We start from the raw sequence: 20,063 nt of genomic DNA on the forward strand, positions 1-20,063 counted from the left end.
CACGGCATGGACCCCAACCACAATGATACCTGAAAAGCCGTTAGTATGAAGACAAGATGTAAAGAAAAACTTTTAAAATGCGTTTTTGGGAGAAGTCTTTTGAAGTCCATGTTTTTCAAGTGGCTAGGATTGGTAGTTGCAGGATAAGTCCATCGAAGTACATTGTTTTCTACCAGGATGGATTGTCTGAGGGCTGGGAAACCAGAAGGCGAAATGAAGAGACTGAGGTTTGAGAAGCTAGAACTGATACAGAAACCAGTAGAAACGGAAATAAATGAAGATGATTGGCGCTTCTTTTTTGACTGTTTTGACGATTGGAAATTGGTGGAGTCGTGCGCTATGGTTCAGGGTTGATAAGATAGAATAAACTTATTGACACAGAAACCACAAGACAGGAAAGGTAATGAAGATCGGGTCCTTTTTCAGAGAACTCCAAAGCCTGCGAAAAGGCACACACACATTTGAATTCTGAGCACTTTTCCAAGGAATTCACAGGTAATTGTTCAAATCAAACCTGACTCGACAAATCTGAAGTAATTATAACAATCTGATAAAAGAGAAATAAAAGAACTCTTTTAACTTATATTTTCTTTACGTTTTTACCTTTCAATATTTTCTACTAAATTCGCCCCAATGATTTATTTTATATAAAGAGATCATTTAAAAATACATTTTTAACCTCGTTTTGTTTTAAATAAACATATTTGGTAAATTACATTTATTTATTTATAATAAAACTTAGCGTTACAACGCCAGCTGCACTCAAAGGATCAAATGTTTTTCTGGAAATAAATTATAACACTTTATAACAAATTATTAGACCTAAATAATTTTTATTTTTTAAATTCCAGACGGAGCAGTTAACTTTCTTGTGGATTTTGTTCACCATGATCATTGTGGGCAACAGCGCAGTCCTTGTGGCACTGGTGCTGTCCAAGAATCGGAAGTCCAGGATGAATTTCTTCATAATGCATCTTGCAATAGCGGGTAAAGCCAATAATTTGTACAATTTAAGATTTGATTTGATTTGTGATTATGCTGGAGTGTATTTCCGAGATACGCCTTCTTGACATAAACTGCTTTACCATTAATTTCTTTTAAAAAGAAGAGACTGCCCATCTCTTCTTTTTGGGCAGTCTCTGCGCACACGCACTCGACAATCCAATTCATCCTGGAGGTTCTCTGTAGGATTCAGTCAGAGTTGTGGGCCAGCCAGTCTGATGCTAATGTCCTCGAGCCAATCCGTCAACGTGAGTAGTCTGACATGGAACGTTGTCCTGCTGATGCAGCTATGGGCTTTTCCTGAAGTGTTGCTACAACGTAAAAATTGCAACTATTATCGATCCACTGCAGGATGGAAGTCTTCTCAACAATTCCGGTTGAGGGACCATAATCTGCCACGCTGGTCTAGTGCGGGTTGGCAAATCGATCGTATTTAACAGTCTGTCAAGGGCTTGAACCGTGGTCTACTCAAAGAGTGTGTGCTGCTGCACTCCCGCTCCTGACCACTCGGCGACAGAGGCCGTCAAACGTAGGAAACGCATTATTGTCCAGGACGTCTAGATAGACCTCAGAATCCATGGTTTTGTCCAAAACAATCAACAGTCCCAGGCCAAACCATGAAATAGAGCCGGTTACCATCACGCTGCCTCTGCCAAACTTCATTATCGAGACGATACAGTTCGGCAGGTAGATTTCTCCGCGCCATACCAAGGCACAATCATCAGACTGGTAGACCATGTAACGTGACTTGTCACTGCAAAGCACAGCTGTACGTTGATCTACGGTCCAAGAACAGCGGGCCTTACACCAAGGGAGACGCCCACAGCGGTAATTACTGACTTCAGGAAGTCTCCGCGACCGTTGGTAAAGCATATTGTGTCCAAATCGTCTCATGTAGGGCTCGTGTGCACTGAACGCAGGTCGATAACGTCGACCTGCGTTCAACTGACCGACTAACTTAGTCACGCTGTGAAAAAGGCCCATAAAAATTCCTCACAACATCGACGGGACTCGATCTCAGGTCTTTAATACTCGGTGTGCAGAGGACGACAATTCTATCAACTGTGTTACTCACGAGGGCTGAGCAGTGCGGACTGGCTGCCAGGGCAGGTCATGAAGTCTTGTCAATGATATATAGGAATTTTGCTAGCAGGGACAGGGAGGTGATTATCCTGTCAACCGAAGGGTGTCCGGATATTAATAGTAGAGCAATGTACGAGGGCTGTTCAATACAGAATGATTATATTTTTTTTCACAACAAACCTTTACTAATCATCCATATTTTCATGATTCTTTTCAAAGTAGTCTCCATTTGATGAAATGCAATTACTCCAATGGTTTCTGCTACTCTTCAAAAACATGGTGGAAGCCATTTTTTGACTTGCGTTTGAGAATCGCCTCCGATGTCTTTACAACTTCTAACAACCTGACGACTGGAAATGTTTTCCTCACAGCTCGTTCTTTAACTTTAATCCAGACTTTAACTTTTGAAGAACCTCACCATCTTCATTAACCATCCATTCCAGCTCCTAACAAACTTCCACTGCGAACTTGCTGTTCCTCAGGTGTGAGTAGTCTTTGAACCCAGCGTGCAAAAACACGTGTCACATGCAAATGGTCATGGAGAATACCGTGCCCTTCCTACTGATATTCTCAACATCTTCGCTAGTTTCCTTACTGCTATACAACGATCTTCTCTCACGAAGCAGTCTTTATGGTTTCTGTGGTGACAATTGTTGGAGCTCCAGGACTGCCCTTTGTCGTGATTCAATCACGTCCATCTTTAAACATTTTAAACCACCTGTGAACTGCGCTGTATGGAAACGTAGATTCACCATACTCCTCTTTTAAAAAGAAACGTCCTGGAAGGCAAAAACAGAATATGATTTCAGTTTTTTAATAATACTGAAAACCGAAATAAAAATTTTACTTTAAATGAAATCTTATACTATATTAAGGCTCTAAATAGACCCAATCAGATACACTAAATTCTTAACTGTTCCTTCTTCGAGGGCATTAACCTTTCTTTGAAAAAGAGATAACGTTGTCCTCTCCTTCAAAGAATATATTGCATCCTAAGCCAAGACAATGAGCTCATCTAGATCATCAGAAAGATAAACGAGAATGCTTTAGCGACTTACGTTGACCAGAAACGTAAACAAATTTGACACCTGATTGGACACGGTCCCTTCATCAGCGCACCTTGTATATTAACTTTTATAGCATCATCCGTTAGGTCGTCAGCAGTTTGCTGACGGAGTAGCCAACTTTCACCAGCGGCACAATTAAGATGATGGCGAACTCGTGGTTGATAAATGACTGAGGAGTACAAGATTACGGCCAGCTTTCGCTACACCAGAGGATCAGATTGTTTGTTCAATACTAGTCACACACCTGAGACTAGCGTTCATTAGGTAGCCTCAGTGATGGGAAAGTAGGTCTTTTGAGGCCAACCGACGGACCTCTATAAAATTTATCTCTCGAGGATGCGTTTGCAACACATTTAGCTCATCAACCCCTTGCAAGAAGACTCAACTATGAGTTGCTGAAGAATTCTTGAAGGCGTTAGATTAAATATTTATCGCTCTTAAGGAATAAATTGGCATCTTTTATGGAAGACAACGCTTGAAGGGGTGTTGTCCAATTTGTCACGTGAATCAGCTGCAGGGCAGAGCGAATTCTGATTAAGATTTTAACGGAAACACGCATGCTCATAAATAACTAGCTAAGAGACTGCACAACTTAAAAATGTGACAGAATTCGCCTCCAAGGCTGAATTCGCTCATCTTTCTCGCCCGTTTGCCTCCGTATTGCATCTTCCATCTTCGGGAAAAAGAACGGAGTCGGGGAATGTGCGAAAGATGGCAGCCGACACACGAAGTTTCAACCGAGCCAGTAATTAAACGCACTATTTTTGCTTGGAAGTCAAAATCATCCTGTCTGGCTAGATGCACGACCTTTGCTACCGGCGCAACCCGCAACAAATCCCTCCCCGTTGTCAGGCAAACTAACGCAGACGACAGCGGGCAATTTGCCAGGCGACTTCTCATTCCAAACGTAAAATAAGAATATTTCTACGCAACGTCTCGACCCAAATTAATTAGTGAGCGGGGGACACGTCACTCGTGCGTGGATATTATTCTGATGAGATTACACGCGCTGCTAAATGACACTTCAAATGGCAATCTTCAGATGATGACGTTAACGACGGAGAAGTTGCGATCGTAATTCAGACGCACACCCCCTTTGGCAGCGGTCGGACCCCTCCCCCCCTCAGGCAAAAGTAGAAATAGAATTGCGTGAGTGGAACTCAATTTGCGCGTGCTTAGAAAATTTTTGATAATTTTGAGGTTCGGCTTTAATTTATTGTGCTCTGGTGGGAACGTCCCAAAACAGATTATAAAATCCATACTGCGTTAAATAATCGAGGTACGCTATTATACCTACACTAAATGACCAATTTATTAGGCACATCTACCATTTTCATGAAATGGAGCGTGTCGGGATTGAGAGACCAGAAATGACCAAAACAGCATGAGTCCATGGATCCATCCTGCCGGGTGTCAACAACGGAGGTTAGTGATAGTGGTGCTCTAATAGTGTAATGAGTGCACATTTTTCCCTCGATAGCAATTGAGCAACATTTCGATGCCAGGTTATTTAGAAATTGAACGCAGAAAACAAAATCTGACAGATTTGAGATGCCTTAGATATCTGGAAACTGTTTTGACTTGGTGCATTGTTTCCACCTGCGAATGGGTTCCTCCAAGAGGGCAACGTGCCATGTCACAAGGCCACAATTATGTAGAATTGGCACCAGTGACATGAAGTTTAATTCCACGTACTGCTGTGGCGTACTTAATCATCAGACTCAATCCATTAGAGCACCTAGAATGAAGTGGCATGAATTCTTTGAAGTACATATCCGCAACAGTCCAATTTGCCAAAACTGTGTGAAATCAACACGAACCAGCATCCCACTCTTTGGTATGCTGGTTCCTGTTGGGTCTATGTCACAACGGTGTTTTCGAAAGGCTAGGAGGGCACGTATTCGCCGCACCTGATAAAGTGGCCACTCGATTCATGTATATTATTCTAACAATAATCATTGACCAGATATGTAAACAGTTTCCAAACATTCCTTGCTTCGATGTAATGCTCCTGTTTTACATATTTCATCATTGATTATTGAGAGCGATTTCAGCTTACGCTTGATGAATGAAAGAATTACTAGACTTCTCCAGAAATGATTATCTGTTCACGGAATGTGCCACCGATTTTTAGAATATATCCTGGGAAAGATGACTAACAATAACTGCAAATGAGGATTACCATTTTGGTGATGTCCTTTGCTTGAGAAGGCTTGCTGTCCAGGTCAATGTCCTACACATTACATAACGAGCCATCCCATAACGGTCAGTGATGACACATCCCTTTGCCATTATGTGTTAATTTTACTTATTCTTTATGAAGCCACTTTTGTCCCCGAATTTGAATGTGAACGCAGAGATCTGAGGGCAATATTACACTTACGTCTAATTAAGATTCAGAATAATCCAACACTAAATGTAACTCATCCTTGCTTCGCGTGCGCTTTTATATTAACTGTGGTAATTTAGAACTGGATATTTATTTCGCCATCTTAAAGCTTAATTAAATTTGTTTAATGTTCTCTCTTTCTCTCTCTCTCTCTCTCTCTCTACATTAATATTGTAAAATGGTAACCCACGTGACCTCATCTATGTGAAGTAATTGCCTTTCCACATACCATAATGCATAAGGTAATAAATGATGATCATTATCGTTAGAAGCAACTTTCTCGACAACCAGAAGTGCATACAATAAATTTTAAACAAATACAAAATCAATAGCGCCGGTCCTTTAAGAAGGTAATTAATAAAAACCAAGCTTTCAAAAATAAGTAGTTTTAATATCAATATTGAGAATGCATTGGTCCTTTGAATTGGTCCATGGAAGGGTTTTTGGGGAAGGGCACGTGGGCACGTTCCCCCAAATCGGAATTAGAAACAACATCATAGAAACGGCAGGCTAGATTATCATAACTGACATGAGAACTTGTGCATCACCCCAAGAAAAAATTTCTGGATCCATCTCGAGACGATAATTTATAAAATGGACGAAAGTATGGAAGATTTGTAGTTGTTAATGGTTGCTGAGTAGTTGTGCAAGTGTTCGGACTAGTTTAGAAGAAAGGGGCTGCACGTTCGGAAGATTAGTGGCCATATCACTAAAAAAAAACCAAGTGTATGAGACTCAACGTGTGTGATAAGGAGTGGAGTGAGTTTGCGAGGGAGTGTCCTTAATTAGTTCTGAATGTTCTGGCGAGTTGTTCCCCAAATGTATGAAAAAAAAAGATCATTGGCACTGGTGCTGACATAGAGCATGAAAATTGTATTTTTGACAGGAATAGACCATGTTGTTCTTCTTCACAATTGATGGACTAAGTTCAACTCCAAATAGGAGTTAAACTTAGGCCTTTTCAACAAGGAACTTAGGAGAAAATGGTGCAGTATTAGTCGCCATGCAATTAATTCATCACCATACAGAACATCATTACAGAATGATGTTCTGTATCTGATTTTCTCAAAAGATAAAATCTCTAAAATTACGAGGGGGTTCAACCAGAATTTCGTTTATATCTTTAAAAACAGACTCTGATCGAACGAGCTACTTACGATTGATATATTGATGATAGTCAGAGCTTGATGTCACCAGACGGCAGGATTGTTCAAGTTCCTAGTTACAAATAATCTTCTCTCATTTTATTTTTTTATTTTAATGGTCTATCCTCGCAGTTACATCGTCCTAAGAAGACAAAGGACGAATGCCAATCGATTCAGAAAGTTCACTACAATTGATTTCAAACTGCGTGTTTGTTGACTCTGATTTTAACTTTACGAAGGCAATGCGAACCCTGGTATTAAGTGCAGGACAGGAGAACAGTTCCACTGAATGTTCAAAGAGTAGCCAAGGCTTTCATTTGCCACGATGTTACTTAGTTTCATAGAAGAGTTCCTGCATTAATTACAAAGGACAGAGGTGGGAGGGATACCTGCATTGATCAGTGACTTCGATGAGGTGGAAAGAGACCGGTAGTTGGCATCGGAGAAGCTACAAATATCACGTTGCAATATTTGAAAATCTCTACTTTCGAACAGCTCTGCAGCACGCGCACAGTGGTAAGCCTTGCGCTCCACGATTTTAATTAGTTGTTGCATGGCAACCAAAGATTGTGCAAGCTCAAATTTGATTTTAGACGGTAAATGGAAGGGGTTTTCGATTGGGGCACACGCAGAGGCATTGTCCCTTCTGTGCACAACTTAAAGACAAACAGACTGGGGATTGGCAGTTAGAAAGATCAGTAATGTACAATGCACGTAAATTAGCTCCATCTGCTGTTACAGCTAGAAATAAAATTATATAATTAATTATTAAATAAATGTAATAAGTATACTAAATAAAATTAGCTTTGACCTTTGACAATCTGCACCATATTTTTCTGGAAAATATTTACCAATATTCTTTCTTGGAAGCACCCAATAATTATCTTAAAAACTGGAAAATATTATTCGAATCCCAGGAATTACCTCCAACGGCTAAACAGGCCTAACAACGTTGAATCACGCTCAATGCAAGGGTGTCTATAAGATTCTGTGTGCAACAAATCCCATTCGTCTACCACGTTGACCTTAGCTCACCAAGTGACCGAGGAATTCGCTGTCAGCCTGCAGTGCGACGTCTCACACATGTTCGATTCATTTAATCTAAGATATTCCTCCACCACTTGAGTTCTGCGTGAACTCAAGTGGTGGAGGAATGTGCGAAAGAAAATCTAGACCAATCGCGACCTAAAACGTCACACACAGAGTTCGAGGATCTCTTCTCGATACCTCTTTATAGTTATGGTACCCCCGACTCAAAAATATGAAAAAGGGTGCGGCCGTTAATCATTATTCCGCTCCAGACGAGAACACCGCCTCCATAAGTGACCCTTTCTCTGATGTTGGATGTATGGTACCGTATTCCTCGTTGTCTCCAGATGAAATAAATTCTAGAATCTGTTTGTAGGCTAAAACGGGACCCATCGGAGAACAGAACTGTATCCCATTTGTGAGGTCTCCAAGAACATGACCATGGCACCAGTTTCGATGAGCTCTGCGGTGGTTTGTAGTTAATGGGATACAGACCACTGGCTTCCTTGAGTAGAGTTCCCTTGAACTGAGCCTTCTTAATACAGTCCATTTGGTTTCACCTGTGGCCGTACAACCTCAAGAGACGTTTAATGACAGGCCATCGTACGGTTCCGTCTTGCTGTTACAGTCAGATGGTGGTCTCTTCTGGTTGATAGCCCTCGGGTGACCTTGGCCAGCTCTTTTTTGTAATGGTTCATATCTCCTGAAACTTCTTTCGTAGTGCCGAGACGACACTGCGTGACAATTGCTGAAAAGAAGTTCTATAGTGCATCTGGGTTGCGTCACTAGGATCAACTGTCAAAAAGTCTTCCAAAGATAAAATTCAAAGATATTAAAAGAATTTTCCTTGTGTTGAAATCTTCAATCTGATCTTCACTGAGAGACTGTTACAAGTACTAATGAACACACCGATTTCCATTCAATTGTAATTTCCCTAATACGAGTATAACCTTGAATTATAGATTAAAAGAAAAAGGTGTTTCAATAATTTATACCGATTAAGTAAAAATTTCAGTTCCAGAGATTTTTATTTGTAGTTGTTTTTGTGTGGAGTTTTAACATTCCTCCATCCTCTTCCTATTAACTGCAGTCCAGATTGGAAAGGGTTGTTTGTCGTGTATAAATCGGGGATTTTGGTAGTTACTATCAATACCGAAGAGCTTTGGCACTTTCCATCTTTCCTTTTTAATGTTGTTCTTCCTGCTCGTATTTTAATGTTTGCCCATTGCAATTTAAGGGTGCTTTGGTTGTATGATCCGTAATTAGCTCCAGAAATCTCTTTTAGACTTACTGTGCATTGCAAAAAAGGTAATTTAGTTGGAACAATGCTGAAATTAAGGCCTAATGCTGTTACATTAGTGTTGGTCTTCTGAGATAAAAATCTCTCGCTAATGGAAGCAGAACAAACTTCTTTTCTAATAAGATTAGCTTTTTTGGATATCTCTTTCTGAGATGGGCAAGGTTCTTTGCATGATTGATTTCGTTTTATGCCCGAAGAATTTCCCATCATTCAAAGAGCAAATATTTTTACAGCCAGTTAATCCCTGGCACCAAAAACGCGATCGAAGAAGAGTACAATTTCTGAAAGGTGGAATATATTCGCTGACTGTTGGTTATCCTCAAGGAGTTACTCTCCAGTAACCTTTCTGGGAGAACACCGACTGCCATCTATTAGTATATTTTTAAAAACCCTTCATATTAGAACCACTCGAGAACCAACTCATCTGCTCACATCTGTTATGTCCATAAATTTGAACTTATACAATTTAATCAAATTTCCCCCAAGGTATCTAATTGCTAAGCTCTGCAGACCACGTATTCTACTTATTCCTCATAGTGCTGATGCAGAGTGCCCTTCATCAGTCTGTCCTCTTGAGTAGCACAGTTACTAGAAACGCCGTGCTCTTCACCCCGGATGGAACATGGGGTTTATTTTTCTCAGCAACTCAGGTTTTTCGTCCAGCAAACAACAAAATGACCACAGAATACCTGCAATTTAAAGACATATTATAAACGGCGCAATTATGGCCTAAGTTGCAGATCCGCTTAACACCCTACAACAACAAAACACCAATCTAGTTGACCTTCTCTGTATTTTCTTAAGAAGGCTTCCAGACCAGACCTGGATACAATGTATCCAGAAGTTTCGCATCTTCACGCCATAATTGCTGTGGATGGGAATGGAAAAACACTTAACAACTCCACCGCCCTACCATTAATAACCGGACACCCCTCCATGAATGGGGAAATAGGTCCTATGCATGCAACACGTCACAGAACCTGCTATAAATATGCACACTGGGCTTCGAACAGACAATTGCAAAATAGGCATGCAATGACAGTTCAGCAGAATTAACAGACTTCCAACGTAGAATGATAGTAGGATGCCACATAAGCAAGTGTCTGTACGAGACATCGCAGTCACTCTGTGGATCCCTAGTGACGCCATATGCAAATGGCAGAGGAATGGGACTGAATCTGCAAAAACCGGTAAACCCCAAGAACTAACAGAACGCCACAAGAGAATTCTGCGAAGGACTGTGCGCCAAATCGTAATTTACCATTGTTTCAAGTCACACTAACCCTCTCTGAGAGTATTGGGATTAATGTCAGCACTAGTACAATACGAAGGACACTCCACGATATGAGTTACAATGGTTGTGCAACTGTTCAAAAGCCATTTATCACCTCAACAAATGCTAGACGCCGATTAACATGGTCTGGTAAGGAGTGCGACTGTAGAGCAGTGGAAAACAGTCCTATGGACAGACGAGTCGAGGTTCATACTCTACCAGTCTGATGGCAGTTCCTGGTTGTGGCGAATGCCAGGGGAACAGTTCCTTCCTGATTGTATCCTTCCAACGATGAAGTTTGGTAGGGACAGTGTCATGGTATGGGGCTCCTTTCATGGTTTGGCTTGGGCCCATTAGTCGTTATCGGCAAAACCAAGAATGCTGTGCAATACCAAGACAACCTGGACAAGTATGCACTTCCAACATTATGGCAATACCAATGGATAAAGAACACTCTGGGGGGAAAAAGCCATAAGACCATTGTACTGGTTCTAGGCTATGTTCTAGTACTGGTTCTAGGCTCTAAACAGCCAGAAGAATGATCTCGAACCGGAAATCTTACATGGAGAGAGTTACATCCTATTGGTCCCGAAGCTGTGCGAACCATTAGAATGTTTTTACTCCTCTTATTTTGGCAACATCTGGATGTGTTCTTCTTAGGATACTTCAACATCTTCAAGACGAACAACAGAAAATTAAGCGAATAAACGGTTACTGACCATAACCCCAATCACCAAGAAGAGCAGTAAAAACAGCCCGACATCGTCGAGACCAATAGGATGTAAGACCACTGCGCCAGTTCTGTCCTGTAGCCCAGAACTGGCGCTGTGGTCTTACAGCCTTTGTCCTCAGGGTGTTCCTTATTCATTGGAAAGCTTCGCACCATAATCATACTTTTTATTTTTATAAGCGTGTGTTTTCTAGAAGATTGCCTGTTTTGCTGGAAGAAAATTTTTCCGGAGGGAAAACCTTGCTATCTACTCCTGAGACCGACTAACTCAGTTACGGAATGAAAAATGTCCATAAAAGTGCCTCGCCTCTTCGACAGGATTCGAACCCAGGCCTTTTCCACCCGTGGGGGAAAGACGGTGAAGATACCACTGTGCTACACGCGCAGACAGCATTAAACGTTAAAATCAACCTAAACTATTATATTCGGGTCACCTGGAAAGTAATTTTGAACTACCCATGTCTGTGAGCAGTCTGAATAAATTCGTTGAGGTTTTTAGATGCATCCAGCTTCAGTTCATTGAGAAAGGAAGCTAAAGTATATTCAGGTGTTCGTTAAATTTCTATGGTTTGCTGAGCCAAGTGGATGTGAGTGCTTCTTCGAACTTGGCTTCGTCCAGAATTAGAGCAATTATCAAAAATGTGAAGAAGATAAAAGCTTCAGCAACGGCGATCTCGAAGTTGTCTACAACAAAGATGACTCGTTCAAAGGGCCATTTGTTTGAAGAAATGGAAAGACGGCTTAGTGTTTGGGTGGAGGACCAAACACAACGGAACATGCCCATAAGTCATGTTCCTTTGGAAAAGGGAACGAGCATCTTCAGGAGGAAGAAGAAGATACGTGAGAAACATTCACAGCCAGCAGAGGTTGGCTTGACAGATTCAAATGGCGCGCTCTAACTTGCACAACGTACTCTCTGGTGAACTGCTAGTGCGGACACAAAGGCAGTCCATGAATTTTTCCGCGTGATTCCGAAAGTGAGATTGTCTTCAATGTCGATGAAATAGGCCTTTTTTGGAAAAGAAAGCCATCTGATACTTTCAACTCCCAAGAAGATAAATGCGCATCAGGATTCAAGGTTGGAAAAGACAGATTAACTGTCTTACTAGGGAGAAACGCTTCAGGTGATTAAGTTAAAGCCGATGCTTGTGTATCATTCAGAAACACCACGAGCTAAGAAACCATTTTCAAAATCTGCTATAACTTGGAAATCAAGCAAGAAGGCCTAGGTGACGATTGATATTTGCAACATTGGTTTGTTTCATATTTTGGCCCTGTAGTAGAGAATTATTGTAAAGAGCACAATTTTCAACCAAGTTGGTGCTCGATAATTCCTGAGGACACCCCGAGAGTCTAGACCTCCTGTAGAAGTGGTTTACACCAACACCACTTAATTACCCCAATCAATGGATCAAGGAGTCATATCGAATTTTAATGCCTACTACCTTCGCCATACATCCAGACAGCACGTAGAGGAAACAGATGGTGAAAATAAACAAGCCATCGGGCAGTTCTGGAAAAAATACAACGTTATGAATTTCTGGAGTAGTTTCAAATCCTTGGATTTATGAATTTCTGGAGTAGTGTCGGATTGAACACAGATTTATCCTTGGTTTTCTTATCTGTAAAGTTGGATTTGTTTAGCTCTTGAAGCGATGTATTAAATCCACTCAAGGATTTATGCAAGAAAATGTTATATATTCTCACAAACCATTCATAGGAGAGTAGAGATTTTCAATCACTGTCCTTCATTCTTTCAACAGAAGTATTTCCATATCGGCTGAAAGAATGTAAGTGAGTGATTTAAGGTGAGTGTAGGGTAATATAAGAATGTAGGAGCGAATTGATATCGTATATCACCATCCTCTCAAAGCATATATGCGGAGCCCTCACTCTAAAACCCAAGACAGGCACGTGGGGCCTAGGGAGTGAGCACGAAATCTGCGAACAAAGATTTTCTGAAATTCTTTTACAGTTTTCATTGCTGCTAGCCGAAAAGTGGAATGTAAGGAACGAAAGAGACCTTCTGGGCTGGGGATAAACGTCTTTAGTGACTCCAACCAACGCAATACAGTTGAGATAAAAACAAAACACCAATGTCTTCTCATTAAAGAAGATTCTGGTGATAACTCTGCAAAGGTAATTGTAATAATCGTGAATTCATAAAATATTTGTAACGTCAAGCAATAGCACAAGTGGGGGCTGAGGGGGTCTAACAGTTTTGCTTCAGAAACTACTTCCAAAATCAGTTCAGAGAAAGGACGCAAGCTGTAAGGGCACGCGAGAGTAATGAACACTCTGTGGACTAACTGGAACCACTCGGACTTTTATCGGCATTCGTGAGCAGGGTACTTCAAAGACAAAACCATCAAAAGAGGGTGATTCGCTGTCGCGCGACTTGTTTGTCGTACACTCCCAGACACCTCTTTGCTTTCACGAGGGCGTACATTGAGATTTATTTACACGAACTACGCCTCTTTCGATCTCGGATTGCTTTTTTCATTGTTTTGCTTCCCTCTGAGGAAGGAGTTTATTTAAAAGTGTGAAGAAAGAGTCGCTAATAGGGGCTGCCTCTTCATTAACCGATTTACACAGCAGGTGGCGGTATAGTCGCTTGGTTGGCATTTCTTCTTATTAACAAAACAGAACTATAGTTAGGAAAGGAAGTTAATCCCTACTCTATTAATTAACTGCTGGCAGTGCCTCTTGCCAATATGCACATCCAGTTTCTGGGAGCATCTGTAACGGTAACTTAAAAAAATTACTTTGCAACCATAATTTGTAAATCATGATCTTAAATTGGTAACTGTGATCATTGATTATATCCAAATTAGTAACTCTTTCTATTTATCTGTTTCCCCCGACAGCTTGTTCCGATGACGGGTATCGGTAAGACACCCGAAACGTCACCCTAATGTATAGTAATGTAGGTCAACAGCCTAAAAAAGAATATCGTTAATTTTCGCGTGGTATCATCAGAGTAGTTTTAATATAATTATAACCTTAATAGAAATAAACAAACTTATGAATACATTTGGCCGCCAGATGTCAGCACAGCTAACCTTCTTCGATAATTGCAGGGAAAACAATAGCGCGTAATTTGATTTTCTCGCGTCATTTTAAATATCGATCGCTTAGCGACGACTCCGAAAATGGCACATCTTTACAAACTGCAAAAATTAAGTTTCTTTTCTCTTCCTGTAAATGTCTTTGTAGACAATAACGTTTGTCTGATCTCGCGCTGCCTGATGGTTTATCTTCCTCGTTCTTATTGAATTCCAAGCCGCTGGAACAGCTAAAACGCAAAGTATCGAACAAAGTGAATGTCGATTCGAACGCATCCTTTATATTCCGCAGTGCCGTGCCGCTTGTCGCACCCATTTGAATGAAGAAGCCGCGTTCGGCCGGAAGCCTTTTCTACGCAAACGTTGCAAACGTATATTTTTGATCATTTCCACTTGATCTCACTTTGATCGCGGTCTCGGCACGCAATCGCAACGTGTGCGCTTGAAAAGCGTGAAAGAAATAAATCTTCCCAAAAGACATTAAGGATACATTATAAAGGCATCGATTCTTAATTCAGAACTGATTTTAACAAGAACTTCTAAATATGAATAATGGAGTTGGATTTGCAATTATTTCAACGCGGTGAATGATGGAGGCTGTTTCGATATTGTTTCAAAATGGCTGACTGAAATGAAAATATCCTTTTGAGAATATACCAGGATTTCCACCACCGCCCTGGACAATTTTTTTTTTTTTGTTTGTACGAGACTATAATCCTCTAATATACGTATTCTAACAGTTCATTTAATTAATTAAAATCTTGAATTATTTTAGGTTTTTAATTAATTTATTTATTTCGTGTCGAAAACGTACAAGAAGGCAAATACAGAAATATTCACAATGCTGTCAAAGATAAGAGGGGAAGCCAATAAACAGAACGCTAAATATCATAAACATACACTGCACTATCATTGATATCCGGACTATAAATATGCGCAGTGGGCTTCGAACAGACAGTTGCAAAAGTGGGCATGCAAGATGACAGTTTCAACAGAATTGATCAACTCAACAAATGCTAGACGCCGATTAACATGGTGTAAGGAGCGCGAATCCTGGACTGTAGAGCAGTGGAAAACAGTCCTATGGACAGAAGAGTTGTGGTTTGCACTCTACCAGTGTGATGTTCTTGGGTGTTACAATTTCCAGGGGAACAGTTCCTTCCTGATTGTATTCTCCCAACAATGAAGTTTGGTGGAGGCAGTGTCATGGTATGGAGCTGCTTTCATGGTTTGGCTTGGGCCCAATATTCGTTATCGACAAAACCATGAATGTTGTGAAATACCAGGAAATCCTGGACAATTAGGCACTTCGAACATTATGGCAATACTTTGGGGAAGACCCATACCTGTATCAGCAAGACAATGTCCTATGCCATACTGCTCGGGTCGTAACAGAGTGGTTTGAGGACATGGGTGTGGAAAAGTTGGATTGGCCAGCCCAGAGTGTGATCTGAACCCTATCGAGTCTTTGGGATGTATTGGGTCGTCGAGATCGCCCAAAGAACAAGGCCGAACTAATGGCTGCGTTAAAGGCCGAGTGGAGGAACATATCACGTGATATTTATAAAAAGCTGGTTGAGAGTATGCCGCGAAGGTTGAAGGACGTGATAAAAGCAAAAGGTTTCAGCACCACAAAATATTAAATGACACAATAAAAGCACATTTTTTGTCTAAACGCAGGTTTCCAGATATTAATGGTAGGGCAGTGTATATCGTAACACAAAATAAAATATCTGGATAAAGTTCTTTACACAATTTCTGACCAGAAACGGACCACTTCAATAGAGTTCTCTGTTGTCTCCAAGATCTCGACCATGTTGCTAATTATGGGGGCAACTGATAAAATGTTTTGTTGTTTAGTTCTAAGACGGTTGAGTTACCGCAAAACTTTCCATCCGTACAGATGTCTGTTTAGTAAATTTTCTTGTGGGGTCATCCAACCTTGAGCTTGTACACCTCTGGCTCTCCATTTAACAATGGGGGGCAAGGATGGTGTTGTAAGCAATTCAATCGTCGTCGCAAGAAATTCTCTTGATTTCAGTCTTTGAACAGAAGGTTGTTGTTCAAACATTGGGTGTAATGGATCCTCCATCACTTTTTGTAGTTCAGGGCTCGCTTGTATCTCACATCCGGAGGGGCAATACCAGCAAGGGTGTATAGCTTTTCGACCGGAATAGCCTTTACGCATCCGGCAAATGGTACATTTACAGTGGTACATCATTCAGTGGTACATTTACCTTCTTTTCATGTGTGGAGTGGTACCAGACTGGGCTGGCATATTCGGCAGCTATGGAAGTAGCTTAAGTTGTGCACCCCATTTTGAATTTGTCAGTTTTTTTAAAAAAATTGTTGCGCGTAGGGACCTTCTGTTTAATGTTTTCGCAATGTTTCCTGTATGTTACGGCTCGGTCTAGCGAGACGCCCAGATATTTTGGGACATCACAATGTTCCAAGGCATTAAGAAATGGTGCTCGTACCTACTCTTGCATTCGAAGAACTCATATATTTAAGAATCCATGTAAAAACGGCTACATTCCTTTGTAAGATGCTTGCAGGACTGCTTTGTTCTTTAATCTGTTTTTGCAGCCAAGATTTAAATTGCTTGGACAATGCACTGGTCTTAGCGCTCACTGCAGAACGAAATTTACCCTTCCTTATCGCGAGGAATCTCATCTTAACTTTTTGGAATCCCATCCAAAAATTTAAGATCTGAAACTTTTAAAAGGCAGAGATTCCGAACTTTTGAGAATGCAACCCATTATCGTGCTTAAATCTAGTGACGTGATCTCCTGCCTCTAAGGGGAGATGGGTTCAAATTGATGTGAACGGTTTGCCTGTTACTTTTTTCATCTACCTCAACAGCCAGTCTCGATACTGTAAATTTCTATGAGTAGTTTCTCGGAGAAGGAACACATAATTGAGGCGCACCAGGAACTCAAAGCTGCGCGAAGAATCATAAGATGCTTGCAGGACTACCTTTAAACTTTTGCAGCTAAGATCTCAACTTTAGAGATAATGCAATCGTCCTAATTTTCACAACAGAACTAACTTGCTTGCCTTTGCAACAAGTTTTCTGGTATTGCACTACCTCCAAACAGACGGCCTCTTCAATTGGCCATTTGTTTAAAAGATGAGACTAGGCCATGATAGCCTGTTTCAGGAATAAGTGGTCTCTAGTGACAACACGCAGACAAAAAAAAAAAACAGTTGTAAATAAGTTGTTCGATGTCAGCTGCATCCAAAGTTGAAATATAGCTAAAGCTACCTGTCCTGTTGAAAGTAATGCAATACCAAAGCGACTCGTTCAAAAGGCAAGTTTGTTCTGCTGTCCACGCAGTTAAAATCCTGCCACAGAGACGGATGGAAGAACAAAATAGTCATTATAATATTTACAGATATAAATTGAAACGTGCTCCTCTAATTCCATTTAAGGCTGAGTCAAGGTCGTGGGTTTTTTGGACAATGGATTCACCAATTTACGCTTGGATGCGTTCTTTTTTTTTATTCGTAAACGATATTTGAATAAAAAATAATACTGCTTTCGATTTTCGATCATGGGCACCATTCTGCTTCCACTGCACCGTTTGTCCAATTTTCTTCAAATAATCGCCAACGCTGGAACATTCTACAAATTCTTTAACGTTTTGCAACGTTCTTAAACTCGGAAACTTTCGTAGACAATTTTTGAGTTGAAGAATGATTGAAGAAGTCGTGTTCGATAACTTTAAAAATTCCATTTATTTTTAATTTCCTCCCATGTGCGTACATTCAACTTTTTTCTCCTCAACTTAGTGTTAAGTCATTGTTTTCACTTTTATTATTAAAATAATTTAATCCCTCAAAGTTGTAAATATAAATACGAGACAGTAACTGAGCTCAAGGAATATAATCTAAAAAGAAGAATGAAAAATACACAATCAGAGGGACACTTTAAGGGAACATTCCTGTTATTGATAATCTGGTGGGGCTTCAATTTGAAAATACTAATTAATTTCTTTGATTTATTTGCAGATCTGACAGTGGGACTGATAAACGTTCTTACGGATATTATATGGAGGACTACTGTAGCCTTCTATGGAGGAAATATCATGTGTAAATTAATAAAATTCTTACAGGTAGTATCTTGCTTAATCTTATTACCATTCTGCATTGCTATAAATCCGGTCCCTCCCATTTGCGTGATCCGGCCCGTGGTCGTTTTCAAAATATGTATAATAAACGGCCTGCAGTTTATTATATATATATTTGATTTAATGCAATTTCTGACTTAAATTTATAAAATACTCCGGGCCAACTCTATGACTTTGTCCGATCCAGACAGGAATTCATTGATGAAAATCAACAGTATCAAATCAATCATTAAATATTATAAAAATAAAATATTGCAATTTTTGTTACTGGAATTGTATTTGTATTTTGTTAATATAATTGTATTTTTGTAATTTTATCTTGAATTTGTATTTCGTTTTTCTTATTAATAAAATTAATTCTAAAAATCGTGGAGAGCTAAATTTGACCATCGTATACCTTACAGACATTTTATTTGTCCCCCATTTTTATGTGTTGCCCACCCCTGCTATAAGTAAAAAATGACGTTTACTTTTCCAAATAGTTTTTGAGAATTAACAAAGCAAAACTTCCATGAAGCCCTTGATTCTGTTGCAGTAGCACTGTCATTATCAACCCTGCCCTTCTCCGATCCAACCTTTGTATCATCTGCAAACTTGAACATTAAGCCTGATATACCACTAATAACCTTCATCAATATCATTGATATATACAGAAACAAGGGGCCGAACAGTGAACCCTGGTAGACTCCACTAATAACATTAGTCTACAAAGAGCAGTGTCCATTGATTACCACTCTCTGTTGTTTCCCACTCAACCATCCCTTTATCCATTGTAGCAGCTTACCCTTGATGCCATACCTCTCCAATTTGTACAGCAGTCTTCCATGTGCAACAGTATCAAAAGCCTTTCTAAGATCCAAATATATGATATCAAAGTTATTCCCTGCATCCAGTTCCTTTGTGACTACATCATAGTATCCAATCAAATTAGTCAGACAAGACTTCCCTTAACAAACCCGTGATGTGTCTGAATTATTTATATCCTGCAATGCTTCTTTATCCAGTGACTTTATCTTCCATGGAACAGAATTTAAACTAACAGGTCTGTAATTATTCGAGTCACCCTTTGATCCACTTTGTGAATTGGGATACATTTGCATCTGCAGTTCGTGGAGACTTCAACTGAGTCCAAGTATGCTCTCATTATTATGGCTAAGGGTTTGCTTACTTCCTTTTCCGTCTCCTTTAATATAACTGGATAGATCCCATCCACCCCAGGTGCCATTCTTATGTTTAACTTCAACAATTTGGAGATACTTAGTGTCTCGAAATGTAATTTCGAGATTAGACGAATAATTTGCTAGAAAATCTAACCTAATTAAAATCTAATTTTGAGATTGAATATACTGATTCTTATTCTATTGTAACAGGGTGAGTATATTGAAGAAGATGGTCGTGGAACATGATTTAGATTATTAAAATGACAAGATCAGATGCACAGGCGAAGCTATAAATTCTGGGCTTCCAGTAAAATTGTCCAATGTTGTCCATGTTTTTTTAAAAACCATACTAAACCAGCCATCGGGTCCTCTAACTTCTTAGAATCCACCGCGAGGTGACGGACCTAGTGATACATTTCGCCATTGGTACAGATGTTTCCAATGATCCAAGTTACCGGAAATTCGCTAAAGAATATCTCAAAGAAATATAGTAATTCATTTGTGAATGATAAAAGTGTTTGCTAAAGCGTCTTTAGCAAAGGAAGGTGTCCTGATATGGTAGGGCAGTGTATTTGATAAATATCCAGAAAGAAAATTTTGTATTTTCTACAGTATAAAAGTGGCTTAAAATCAAATCCACAGCAATAAGGAACTGTTGAGCGCTTTAAAATCGAAGCTGTTGAAAATCAA

General features: G+C 40.0%; 1 protein-coding gene across 1 annotated transcript in view; it reads left to right on the forward strand.

Annotated features, from left to right (window-relative positions):
* Positions 1 to 20,063, forward strand: part of LOC150075780 (cardioacceleratory peptide receptor-like) — a 54,821-nt gene that overhangs the window by 17,004 nt on the left and 17,754 nt on the right. The window contains exons 2-3 of the mRNA XM_090387460.1: positions 852 to 987; positions 18,095 to 18,198. Coding sequence (XP_090243586.1) covers positions 852 to 987; positions 18,095 to 18,198 — 240 coding nt within the window. The remainder of the gene's footprint in view (positions 1 to 851; positions 988 to 18,094; positions 18,199 to 20,063) is intronic.

The sequence above is a fragment of the Mastigoproctus giganteus genome, chromosome 13, assembly GCF_048544385.1.
Source record: "Mastigoproctus giganteus isolate SK-2022 chromosome 13, ASM4854438v1, whole genome shotgun sequence".
In the NCBI taxonomy this organism is placed as follows: domain Eukaryota; kingdom Metazoa; phylum Arthropoda; class Arachnida; order Uropygi; family Thelyphonidae; genus Mastigoproctus; species Mastigoproctus giganteus.